This window comes from Siphateles boraxobius, unplaced genomic scaffold, assembly GCF_051911475.1.
Source record: "Siphateles boraxobius isolate OS27281-9 unplaced genomic scaffold, OSU_SipBor_1 32, whole genome shotgun sequence".
Taxonomy (NCBI): domain Eukaryota; kingdom Metazoa; phylum Chordata; class Actinopteri; order Cypriniformes; family Leuciscidae; genus Siphateles; species Siphateles boraxobius.
Genome location: NW_027508942.1, coordinates 1,710,627 through 1,724,236, shown reverse-complemented (window position 1 = coordinate 1,724,236; position 13,610 = coordinate 1,710,627). Strand labels below are relative to the sequence as shown.

The 13,610-nt window shown below is 36.2% G+C and overlaps 2 protein-coding genes across 2 annotated transcripts; both read right to left on the bottom strand.

Annotated features, from left to right (window-relative positions):
• Positions 1-568: 568 nt before the first annotated feature.
• On the bottom strand, positions 569-9,428 carry tspan3a (tetraspanin 3a). The gene is made up of 8 exons (XM_077194460.1): positions 9,238-9,428; positions 6,285-6,476; positions 5,643-5,717; positions 4,896-4,997; positions 4,650-4,802; positions 4,477-4,560; positions 1,545-1,661; positions 569-1,498 (listed from the first exon to the last, which is right to left on the bottom strand). Exons 1-7 carry the CDS (start codon positions 9,298-9,300, stop codon positions 1,569-1,571), a joined length of 762 nt encoding a protein of 253 aa, XP_077050575.1. The 5' UTR covers positions 9,301-9,428; the 3' UTR covers positions 569-1,498; positions 1,545-1,568.
• Positions 9,429-12,268: 2,840 nt separating this feature from the next.
• ch25hl1.2 (cholesterol 25-hydroxylase like 1, tandem duplicate 2) lies at positions 12,269-13,316 on the bottom strand. The gene has a single exon (XM_077194723.1). It carries the CDS (start codon positions 13,139-13,141, stop codon positions 12,311-12,313), a length of 831 nt encoding a protein of 276 aa, XP_077050838.1. The 5' UTR covers positions 13,142-13,316; the 3' UTR covers positions 12,269-12,310.
• Positions 13,317-13,610: the final 294 nt, after the last annotated feature.

Sequence of the window (13,610 nt, the reverse complement as noted above, 5' to 3'; positions counted from 1 at the left end):
CTGTTCTTGTCAACTCTCTATTCATCAAAAACTTTCATCAACATTGACAATAAACGTAAATGTTTCTTGAGCAGCAAATCAGCATATTAGAATGATTTCTGAAGGATCATGTGACACATTTACGCTTTTATCCAAAGCGACTTACATTGCATTTCAAGGTACACATTTACATTCTTGTGCGTTCTTGCCATGACCTTGGCGTTGCAAGCGTTAACGCTCTACTGTTTGAGCTACAGGAAAGACACTGAAGACTGGAGTAATGATGCTAAAAATTCAGCATTGACATCACTGGGATATATTACATTTTAATAACATATTCAAATAGTATGTAAAAATGTAATTTTTTATTATTATATATGTATTACCCTTTTATACTATGCAAGTATTTTTTTGTGGAATACCATTTATTTTATATATTACACATTCGCACATTTTTACTTGCCTTGTGTTACTGGGATTGATAAGGTTGAAGTCTTGCATTAAAGTACCTGCATGTTGTTATTTTGCAACCACAGCATTCAAGCCAAAAAATGATTCATATCAGTGAAATGAAACAACATAACAGGTGTCAACTTATGAAACATTTATTTGAAGATCGAAATTGCGAGCTTATTTCAACATTTTTTTCCTCCCTATGTACATTCATTTAAACTAATACACTGTTGACCCTTTTCTACATCCCTACATGTTATCCAAACTAACTTTAAACTATATATTACTAGACTAGTAATGTTCACACTGTAAGCAATGGAAAAAGAAGGAAAATAAAATAAAAGTTTGGTAACTTTTAGGTAGTGCATGTAGAGTGTCCCCAAAACCTCTTTTCACTTTACATGTAAACCGCTGTGAACACCATTTTGAACATATAGTTCACTTTAGCTGTACGATTTGGACCCATAATGCCAAGTAATCTTGTGTGGTCAATCCAGACCTGTCTCTCACACTGCCACTGTCCCTGAGCAGCGGACTGGTGATGGGTGACATCTGAGACAGCGGTACCACGAGTGTATCCTCATTTCCCCATCCCACCCATTTACCACCTTGGTATTTGTAATACAGAATTAAACCGTACACATAGTGCAAACTAACAAATGAGGAAAGCATACATTCCACATATTATTCCATACAATAACAGCATCTTCCACTCCATATAATAGAGACAAGAAGGAGAAACTGTTATCGATACATGTGTTAATTAAATCTTCTCAACGGGATTAAAAACTGGCTGTTCGCCATTTTGCAGTCTGGCCCAACGCCTTTGAAAGAAAGACAAAAGGTTTAAATTAAAACGCAGTCATTTTCAGTGACACATACTGTATAAATAAATATTATGCGCTTCGCTTCACCCATCACCAGTGAATCGTGTGAGCAAACCCTGTGTGAGTTGTGTAGAAACAAAGAAATATATAAGGGCATATCCAGTGTGCCACCTCACACCGACAGAAACCTGAGCCCTGTGTGTGTGTATGTGTGTGTGTGTGTGTGTGTGTGTGTGTGTGTGTGTGTGTGTGTGTGTGTGTGTGTGTGTGTCTGTGCATGAAAAGAGAGAGTCTGTCTGCTAGGTTTTTTCATGCATACGTCCCTCCAGTGATGAGGAGCTCATAGGCCGGGTCCCGGCTTCTGCGACACAGCACCACACCAGCGCACAGCATTCCCAGCATCTGGAGGGGGGGAAAAGATCGAGTTCATTTAAAGCCCACAGATATGGGACGAGTACAGTTACGTCTTAAGACGTATTGTGTTTTTTTCTTTCCTTGTGTGTGGGGATGTGTGCGTGTGTCTGTTTCTCCGCCTTAAAGGATTGGTTCACCTCAAAATGAAAATTTCCTAATAATTTACTCACCTTACTGCCATCCAAGATATCCATGTCTTTCTTTCCTCAGTGGAAGAGAAATTAAGTTTTTTGAGGAAAACATTTCTGGATTTTTCTTCGAATAATGGACTTCAATGGCAACCAACAGTTTGATGTCAAAATTGGCGCATCAAAAAGCGACCAATACAATTTGAACTATCCTCCTTCGCAGGATCGCTTTGTAAACAGTGGGGCGGTACTTCCGCCGGCACTGGCGGCATCGAGCGTGACCTTTCAATGTGATGACGTAGTTCCCGGGTTTTTTTTTATTTTTAAATGACATATCGTTTCGCTAGATAAGACTCTCTTCCTCAGCAAAAGACCTTTGAAACTGCATTGATTTGGACTTCAAAACGTTGGTTGCCATTGAAGTCCATTATTCGAAGAAAAATCCAGAAATGTTTTCCTCAAAAAACTTATTTTCTCTTCCACTGAGGAAAGACAGACATGGATATCTTGGATGGCATTGTAGTGAGTAAATTATTATGAAATTTTCATGTTGAGGTGAACTAATCCTTTAATTGAACGTTCTCCGAGACGAACCGCGGGGCTACGTCTTTCTCATCCACACTGAAACGTTGGCGAATGCTAAATTCACCTTACTGAGCATGTGTAAACCCTCACAAAAGCTCACTGAGATGATACAGACTTCATTAAGTTCTCATGCTATTCTTCTGGCATTTAGCAAAATATCTCACCATTCACTGATGCGTCCAGGTCGCACTCACTCACCATTATATGTTTGGTCTAAAACCACAACTTTGCTCATGTTTGGCCGCAGGTCAGCAAATGCGAGTACATTTTCTGTCAGCTTTGCAGGACTGTGATATAAATACTAATAGTGTACAAAGTAACATATCTTTAGCAACGCTGTGAGAATCGCCACGAATGGAAGATGAGACCACTGCTGCCCACCAACAGCACAAAATAAGCCAGAGGCGTCTCGAATTACTGCCACTGTTACTAAAAGTGCCACACTATTTCAGAATCTTCAACAAATGGTTTAAAAAAAAAGTTGGTTCTTTAAAAAAAAAAAAAAATTGTTTCCGGGTAACGCACATGCTTGCGAAACACAATAATTTCCTCTGTTACAAAGGTCTATAAACGAGAGAGAGCTTCTACACACTGACACCGACACATTTAATCTACTGTGAATAAAAAGAAAAGAAAAAACAAGTCAAATAACCCCTGAGAACATCTGGTGTAATTTATGCAAGTTTGCCAAGAACAACCCAACCTACTGCCCTGTTTATTGCGGTTAATTCAGGCAGACTGTGTCAGTGATCATGTGTAAGTCACGGGCATGTGCTGCCTTGCCAAGACACAGCTTTTATGACCCAGAGGTTATTTGGAACAGTATGAATATCAAATGCTGTGATTCAGCGGCTATAGGGCAACAAAAGCACATAGTGACGCCGCCGAGTGCTTTAACAATGGGCCACTTGCACTGAGCCTCATGATGTTTACTTTCAATGTACTGTGGTCAATGAGTTGAACAAACGTCACCTAAAATGAGTGTCCGCAGTAAAATTAAAAAATTTGGAAATTTTTATTTACAGGAGAATGGATATTCTGATGTTTACTGTGTGCAGAATTTTCCAAACACATCGGAAAATGAAGTTTTAATGCAAACCAAGCCGATCTGAGGAAGCTGCGGCTGTTAAAAATACAACATTATTTCACCACAGGGTGTCAGTGTTCGTCTTAACTAATGACCACGACGCTGAAGTGTGTGAGAACAACAGATGACTGACATCAGTAAGAACCACCAACATTTATTGATTTGGATTAAATATTTTTAATCATTCTGTGTCATTTTTCAATGTCAATCTTTTTACTACATGTTTATGCCCAAAATGCTTAATTAATATTCAAAGTGGTTGACTGTCATTCTCCTCTCTGCTGTGTGCGTTACTGTTTAATTAATTAAATAGCCTATTTACCATCGTTACAGGCACCTCGCGAGCATTCATTCAACTAAAGACTGGAATAAAGTACTGGTCAATGCACACAAGCAATCCTTTTTATTTGTCAAATTCATTTAAAAATGTAAACTCAACAGGTATGAAATATCAGTATGAGAAAAACACTGTTATTAAGATGAGCATAGGACTGCTGAAGTTTAGTGGATAAATAGGATATTTAGCCTATACATTTTTTCAGAATGCAAAGTTGGAAAGAAAATATAGGCTTAAGGAACTTTTCAGCAGGCTCAAGATAATGAATACAGACATCATTTTTCATTGTTTTAATTAATTGGCATCCATAAAAGGTAGTTATAATCTGCGTTATCATGCATGTAGGTGCGCTGAACGCTCTAACCAGAAACTCCCAATATGTACTAAGTAGAACGCGTAAGTAGTTGTGCAAGTAGTCCATTAATCGTGCAGCTATACTATACAGTTATTTAAATAAACCGCAGTCTTTGATTTGATAATCACGAAACCCGCTTGGGAAAACCTAGGTCTAAGCATTTGCATGACTAATAACACTGAATCAACACTATACTTGCACACAAAAAAGAAAGAAAGAAATTCACCGAAGACATATTTTACCTGAGATGGATTTCAAGATAATGTCAGACCAAAAAAAAATGATATTAATAATAATTCAGAACAGCATACCTGAATTGCAGCAAATGTCAGAGCGGCCCAGATGACGTACATCATGATCTCTTTCAGTTTCTTCACAACCAGGGCTTCACATCCCTAAGGTGGTTCAACGGATACATTAACATCACATGCACACACCCTTTGCGTCATCGGCTACACTCACAAGCACACATAAGGGCTCTCACCTCAGGGTAGAGGTCTCCGGGACGGGCGAGGGAGCCGGTGCAGTTGCTCACGTTGGGTTTGCAGCAGCTCAGCGGCACGCTGTTGTTCCTAGACTCCTTAAACCAGCTGGTGTTCTTCCAGTCCAAGTAGTTGGTGATCCCGCAACAATGGAGCTTTACGTTGTGACAGACATTATGGTGATTTTATTAGGGGTCGGGGACTGATTTATTGAAAATACAATGACCGAATGTTTTGTGCAGTCTCACCTGTCTCTGCACGTAGTCAATAGCCCGGCTGGGAGCATCCATGTTGGTGCCGTTGTACTCATTATACACTTTCTGGATGGAATGATTGACCTCGTCTTCCACCTAGAACCATTTTCACAAGTGACAGAAATTAGCTTTCCGTTACACTGATTTTCATGGCAATTTATTCAAAACTTATTAAATAAATGCATTCATTCAACCGATGCGTCTAAATGGCTGATTCATTCAGGAACAAAGCAAGTGAGTGACTTTACATGTGTGTCATTGAAACATTTCCTCAACCTATTTCTTGAAAACGTGGGACTGATTTCTTGAAATTGTGTCTAAAATGTAATTCAATTCTTGTTTACTGAAATATAAAATCAATATCATATTTGCAATCGGGCTGATATTTAGAAAACCAACACTGTTGCTTGTGTAACATTAAGTATATCATATGTTATAAATACAACAACAAATAATCATAAAATGTAATTTTCGGATATTTAGAAGGGAATTTGTATCCATTTTGACCTTTCACTAAACCCTTTCATTATGTAGGTGGAGACGTATTTTTCTAGTCTAAATGTCAAAGAGCGCATTGCTATACAAACAATACAGCACAACACAATACAGATATTGCATTGCATGCCTTGTTCACTTTTGAACAACTGAAAGGGTGTGAGAAGGCCTTTCATATAAAAAACAAAAGAGATGTAGGCACTGCTATTTCAATAAATATTGACTTCCTTTGCATGCAGGACTTACCTTTGCTCTGTAAATATACCCAAGAACCACCACAACCACCTCAGTCACAAATACCAGCATCAGAATGATGACAAACTGTAAAAAAGGGACGCAAGAAAATGGGGTTTCAGAAAAGCAAGGTATATAAATAATGCTAAACTATCATATTTATTTATCACCTAAACTTGTCAATAGCAACTACACTGCGAGTCTTATGTTCACCAAGGCTGCATTATTTGATCAAAAAAGCAGTAAAAACAGTACTATTGTGAAATATTATTACAATTTAAAATAACCGTTTTCTATTTTAATATATGTTCAAATGTTATTTACATTTTCAGCACTACTATTCTTCAGTGTCACATGATCCTTTAGAAATCATTGTAATATGCTGATTTGCTGCTCAATAAACATTTCTTATTATTATCAATGTTGAAAACAGCTGTGCTGCTTAATATTGTTATTAAAAAGTCTTTACTGTAAGTTTTGATCAATTTAATGCATCCCTGCTGAATAAAAGTATCAATTTCAAATAAGAAATAACAAATAAGAAAATCTTACAGACCCCATACAGTAGTGTATTTCAAAGAGAGTAAATTATGATAATTTTGGGGTGAACTAGGCTATCCCTTGAAGAAAAACACCAAATTGCAGTTTACTAACTGTGGCGAGCCCGCAGCGGCTCTCTCGAATAGTGGCGCAGCATCCAATGAGTCCAATGATGAACAACAGCGCTCCAACTGCGATAATGACAATGGCTGGGATCAGGGTGTACACATCCTCAAAGAAATGGTCATAGTCATCATACGTGATAAACACGTAGGCTCCAACATAGCACAGGATGCCAGCAGCGGCCTAGAAGCAGATAACAGAGTTAGGCTACTTATCTGAAAGCGGATATGATGTGTTTTCATGCCAAGAGATAGGCCTAAAACTGAAAATAAATTATGAAATTGGTTTGAATGCAGTCCTCTTCACAGAAAATCATTTAATTAAAAGAGTACATCAGAATAAAGGTAAGTGAGGAGCCAAACATAAATTTATTCATGTCACTTTGACTTTCAAAACAAGTTTAATAAGTATTTGGAATGCTGACCAACAAGAAAATCATGATCTAACATTGAAGGTCAACACACAGAAAGGCTCATACTCATCAGGAAGGAAATGAGACCGGAAAAAAGTAAGGTTACACTTTATTCTGATGGTCCACTTTAGACATTCTACGAACTAGAAGTAACTTTGCAACTAACTCTCATTAGAGTATTAGTTAGGGATGCACCGAAATGAAAATTTTGGCTGATAGATACTAATAACCGATAATTCTCTATATGTGAAAGCCATTAACCAACATATTGGCCGATAAATCTAAATCCAAATTTTTATATCATTTTTGAGAGCCTGATTACAAAAACAAAAGTCTCTCCATTAAATCCATGTCCCAAGCACACAGTTATAATGTTCTCATTATAATGTTATGAAGCCTATATGACAGATTTGCGCTGCACATCTTGCACTTACGTAACTGTATTTTGCTTTTTGAAGGGATTTCTATCATATTTCAAGCAATTCATAACCATCATGGCTAACGGTGCGTATCTAAAGTCTCTCGGCAGAAGGAAATAATCCATTATTTATCAGCTTTAATATATAGGTCAAATTTTCTTATCGGGACAATAACGATAAAATTAAAAATGAAGATATATTGGTCGATATATATTGTGCGTTCCTAGCATAGACTGTTAGGTTAGAGAGTATTAGGGTAGAATATTTTGACCCGTACTTGTAAAGTTATTCATAGTCAACAGAATGTCTTTTGGGAGCATCAAAATAAAGTGTTAAGTAGATATTACGGTTTACTAATAATACTCTAATGAGAGTTAGTTGACATGTAGTTGCAGAGTTACTTATAGTTAGTAGAATGTCTATAGTGGACCATAAAAAAAAAGTGTAACCAAAATAAATGGTCAAATCAAATCAAATGGATACAAATAAGTGGTCTGCATCCTCCATGACCTCCAGGCATTTTAGGAAAAAAAATGTTTTATAGGGATTTGGTCTTTCCCATTTACAATAGAACCATAAAAGCGCCTTTGAATCAACGTAGCACAGCTCTCAGGCTCTAAAATTATGAACAAGGATTTAATAAAGCAGCCTGATCCCTAAAAAAAAGAACAGGATAGTGTCATACTCCCTCAATCTGCCAGGAGAAGACTTTAAACTGCATTCAGTCCCAGATTAAAGAGATTAATCAAAGGCACAAAGACAAGGAAAGCAAGCTGACAGGTGGAGTAGTGTTCCCACTGATCCGACTGCTAGATTTAAATCTTAAATTTGAAACTTTGCCCCCAATGCCCCAGTTCTGTCAAACCCAATGTGCACAAAATCACAAGTTAGTTTGTTTTATGTTGATTTTTAAAATTGTTTATTTTGTAGATCCTGAATATAAATTGTTTAATTTGTTATTACATATTGTTTATTTTATATTGTAAGTTATATTATTGTATGCCTAAATTCACCTCAACATCACAACATTGGTCAAAACCATGAGACATGAATATCAATCAGTTTATTCGATATTAGCTAGGATTTTTATACAGTAAATCTCCATTTGGATTATTATTCTCCATTATTTTTTTGTTAATTATTATTTGATCAATTATTTTTTGTTCTTATTTAACTGGATATTGTCTTTATCAAAACTTAATTATTATTAATTATTTTATTGAAATAATGTTAAAGTACAGTTAAATAAAGGTTTTTAACTATTTTCTAAGTCATATTAGGAACTGTTTTAAAATATGTTCTTTGTTGTTTTGTGTGATAATGTAATCTGAAAACTGCTATTAGTGTCATTAAGGATTACTTACAAATTCCCAAAAGGAACTGCCTGAGGAGGAATTGGCTTAATAAAAGCCTAAATTCAATTTGTTCATCATATAAAGCGATCGAGTCTCTTCAGAAAAGTTGGACTAAACCAGCTCAATTCATATGGATTAGTTTTACGATCTCTTTATGAACTTTTTGAAGAATCAAAGGGGTAATTGCATTGCATAGTTGTCAATGGAGGGACAGAAATGTTTCAGATTTCATCAAATCAAAAGATCTTAATTTGTGCGCCGAAGATTAACTTAAGTGTTACTCGTTTAGAACGATATGAGGGTGAGTAATTAATGACAGAATGGCCATTTTAGCGTGTACTGTCCCTTTAACATCCCAAACAATCAAACGTAACCTGCTTTGTGGCTAAAGGAAACAAAGAGCCTGACCGGCCAATTCACGAACATCAACTCATACAAGGCTAATAAAAACAGTAATTTTATACTGTCACTGTTTATTGGCCATTAAAAAGTCTTAAACGCAGAATCATTAAGACTGAATATGTAAACAAACATTGCAATACGCAGCAACGAGCAGTTTTTTTTAAATAATGCATAATAAACAAAATCGGCATATCAAATAACTTATAGCAAAGTATGCATTGTATTTAAAAAGATTGTATAAATTAATTGGTGATGTAAAAGAGTGTGTGTAATAATGCAGCTGCTCGACACCTGAATGGGTCCATCTGACAACACTGACGCAGTCTCAAATTCAGTCTCAAACACCTCGAACTTACCCAAAATATCAGGTTCAGGAACACCAAAACCGTCTTAGACGACGTAATCCCACACTGGCCCATTATTAATAGATGGAAAAAGCAGTTTATGCTGCAAATATAACAGACAGGCTGCAGATTATAAAATGGCTGTCTGTTTGGATGCCATACCACTGCTGTGAGCGTGTGTGTGTGTTTGAGTCTGATCCGGGAACAGCGCCACACAGCGGTCAGATGACGTACTCTCATTGGCTTTGCCAAAACAGAGCGAGCTGCCTATGAGGAATGCCATTTATTTAGGTAGGAAAATAACTGGGTTTTGAGACACAGAAATTTTAGGACATTTTATTGTTAATAGATTTTTATTAGTAGCGCTTGCTTTAACAAAGCATCGATCAAAACTATCATTATATGACATGTTTTTCACATGCAAGCACCACTTACATTTTCTTCAAACAATACCAACTATTCTTTATTTCATCTTTAGTATCTGTAAATAACTGCATATTTTCTTGCCACATCAAAACATAGACATATATATGCGTGTTAGTATATATAAAGTGCGTGTTAGTATATATACTTATATGAGTAGGTTCACATGCAAAAGTTACGCAAAGGGATTTAACAAAGTAATCTCTTTACTGACACCTGCTGTTACATCATTGAATTGCGTAATCACTAGTCAAAGATCAATTGCAAGCCTACATGCATACAACACATAACTGCAGGTTTGCAAGGTCAACTATTTCATGAAATAAACCACAAATGTTTAAATAATAAAATGTGCACTAGTAAAAAAAAAGGGAAGAGAAAGAAACATCAGGCTTTGAAATGAGAGATAACTGCAGTGTAATCTATTTTGAGTCTGCACACATATGCAAATCTGTTTTATTTTAATAAACTGTATGAAGGTTGAGGGGTTTTTCTTCTTCCTCTTGTTGTCGGTTAACCACGTGTGGTTTAATGTCTACCATGTACGAGGAACAAAAATAATTCTTGATTTACATATTTTCCCCATCCAAACATTTTATTACTCAGATTATTTGGTCTTAAAAGAATTTTATGAGAAATGTTTGAGTTCATATCGAAAACTCTTCCTTTTAATATATATATATATATATATATATATATATATATATATATATATATATAGTGCTGTCAAATCGATTAATCGCATCTAACATAAAAGTTTGTTTATATATGTACAATATGTGTGTATGTTTGCAAAAACACATACACACACACATATATAGGCCTACATATATATTTATAAATATAATAATATATACTGTATACCACTAGCGTAGCCAGAAAAGCGTCTCTGGGTGTGCATAAGAAAAATTGGGTGTGCCACATTTATTGTCAAATTAATGTGCAAAAAAAACTCGGACCCGGCTTATCACTAACTTTACAGAATAGACTGGGCTGATGTGTAAAACTGGCTTGCCACATAAACATAGGCCTAATACTAGGCCTACAGTATATAAAATATAACTCAGGGTTCAACATTAAGGCTTTACTTGTGCTTGTCCTTCGAACAAGTAAATCAGCCATTCTCTTGTCCAAGTAAAAATGCAGAAATCGGTTTAAACGTATGCTTCATCTTTCATTTTAAATTCTTAGATTTGATCAATAAATTCAATTGAAAAAATTAGACACTATGCTGTTACCAATCAAATTAATTAATTTACACTGAAAAATTACAACTGCATTAAATAATGTTACGAGATTGTTTTAAATATTTTTTGAAGATACAAAAAAGATATTGGAAAGAATTATAGCCAACTTGTAAACACGAAACTAAACCACCAGTAGGGGGCGTCAGGTGACTGTCTTAATGAGTGAGTTATTCGGTCATTTATTCAAATGATTCGTTCAAACGGCTGAATCGTTAAGGAATGAGGTAGTTGTTTAATGGGTCATTGAATCTTTGACTCAATCGATTCATTCAAAGCGCGGAATCATTCATTAATGCAGTTATTTGTTCCGGTGAGCTGCGCTGTGGTTCTTGGGATGTTTGTTTGGAACTATTTTCGCTGCTCAAATAGAAAAACAGTCAATATTGTGTCTAAAATGTAAGTGACTTGATATTGATTACTTGTTTATTGAACTGTCATATGAAATCAGTGTCATATTTTCAATCGTGATGGTATTCAGCAGTCGTTAACTGTATCATATCATATATTATAAATATGAAAACTCCACATTAATTTTTTAACCGCTCTATGTTCATTAAGTTTCTTTGTGTGAACTGCGCTCATTGTTTCTATTTCTCCTCATGAGGCGCGAGACTCAACAGCACAACCGTATTACCAGTCTGCGGCTGTTTGCGGATTGGTTGGCAGTGCGAATGTCGGCAGATATTTTTTTAACGATAATTAAAAAAATAAAATACATTTTAAATGTACAAATATTTTAGGTAAACAACAATAGTCCAAGTTTAGGAAACATTTTTATTAAAACTTTAAAAGAGAATTCTCCATCTATTTTAGGTGTGCCAGCTGCTGCTGTGGGTGGCACCGGCACACCCTGGCACACCCGTGGCTACGCCAGTGCTGTATACACACATATTTAAACACAAACTTTTATGTTAGATGTGAGTAATCGTGATTAATTGATTTGACAGCATATATATAGGCCTATATATATATAATCATCAGGTTTCTATAAAATACAGCTTTAAGAATTATGGATAATAAACTAAATCAATTACATTATAGCTACATTTTACCAAAGTATTTATTATTTTATTTTTCATATGTGTAATACTAGTGTTTAAATGGTTGTATAAAGGTGTTTTCTAAATTTATATTTTTATAAAATTCTAAAAATGTTATATATTTATATAAGATTTTACCAGAATGGTAAGAATCGAACAAACAACTCATTTCCCTGAAAATGGTTTCAACTTTGGAATATTTGAAGATTTAATGGTTTAAAATCATCTGCAGTGTATGTGCATTGCATCGATTTTAGTTTATTTGTGCTTAAATCCTTCTTGTTGCACTGTCTGTATACAAATCAAGTAAATTCCAAAAGCTCTGCCTGAAGATAACAAACATGCACTTTTAATACACATTTGCATGCATGCTCATCACTGAGTTTTAGCAAAACTAAAATCAGCATGAGTGCCGAACAGTTTATCCCAGTGACTAAAATGGGGTGCAAAGTTAGTATTAGGTTTCTGGTGATGCACATCATGCTTGCTCGGACCTCCATAAACACCAAATGGGATCAAACGAGACGTGGACCAAGGGAAATCATATCCGCAGTGGTCTTCCACTGATACATAAACGTGGACCACCATAAACATCCAGGTGGTGAGCAGATGACACCTCAGCAGGACAGGGTTGAGCGTGGTCCAGAAGCCCACCGTGACCAACTCCCACCCCCCGAGGCACTGTGTGGCCAGAGCAAAGTGGGCAGAGTAATTATGGTGGATGGCATGGAAAGTTACATACAGCCAGCGGATCTTGTGATGCAAAAAGTGCCAGATGAAATACTGTAAGTCAAAGAGAAGAAGGTTTCCAGTCACCCCACCTGCAAGTTCAAGCAATGTAGGTGCTTGTTCAGGCAGAGGAACAGGAGGTCTCCACAACCACTGTGCCGCTGCTGCAGGAAACACCAGAAGTAGGTGATTATAAAGAGTAACTCCACTGCAGTGAAGGAGCATTGCGGTTGTGGGCAGCTTGTTGGGTTGAATCTTGTACTGGTAAATAGCTGGCCACTTCTTTCCCACCAAGTCGCAGGCTAGGTAGGGTACGCAAAGAACAAAATACGATACTATGGTCAAAATCACAGGAAAGAGAGGAGACCGAAGAGTTTCAAAGTGGTTGAGACGCATGTAGTCCCACAAAGGCTGCAAAACTGAGTCTTGTGTCTGGTAGGCCTCCCAAATAGTCTCAAACACACGCACTTGTGTCATTTTCGAAATGTATCCGACTATATTTCTTTCAGCATCAAATAAAACTCTTGTTTAGCTCTCTAACAAAATTCTCCTGGAAGTTTCATGTGGCTCAGGTATCTGATGACTTTGTACTGAAATATTTATACACTCGTTCAGTTTGTAAATTATTTAGGTGTGTATTTTGGTGTAGACATTGTTTACACAACGTAAATATATAGGGGACAGCAGATGTAAACTAGCTATTAGCTAATTCTGGTGCAATTACTTTTAATTGTGCATTGTCCCTGTAAAAATAAACAATAAAATGAAAATGAAATGAAATGTATCATTTACATTATAGGATTTAAATATGTGTTTTAGGACAGTTTGGATATGAATTTATTGCTCAGTAGGTACTTGAACTTGCCCGGACATGCACTGTTGTAATTCTACTCCGTAAAGCAAGAGGGCGTCGATAACATCTAGTTCAAACCAATGAAAAAAATAA

Bases quoted from the DNA above. Each gene is read 5' to 3' on its own strand.
- tspan3a (XM_077194460.1), bottom strand. From the start codon at position 9,300: ATGGGCCAGTGTGGGATTACGTCGTCTAAGACGGTTTTGGTGTTCCTG. The intron at 5,718-6,284 runs GTTAGTAAACTG...CCTTTTTTACAG, and splicing joins GCCGCTGCGGGCTCGCCACA to TTTGTCATCATTCTGATGCT. The intron at 1,662-4,476 runs GTATGCTGTTCT...CCCCCCCTCCAG, and splicing joins TGACATTTGCTGCAATTCAG to ATGCTGGGAATGCTGTGCGC.
- ch25hl1.2 (XM_077194723.1), bottom strand. From the start codon at position 13,141: ATGACACAAGTGCGTGTGTTTGAGACTATTTGGGAGGCCTACCAGACA.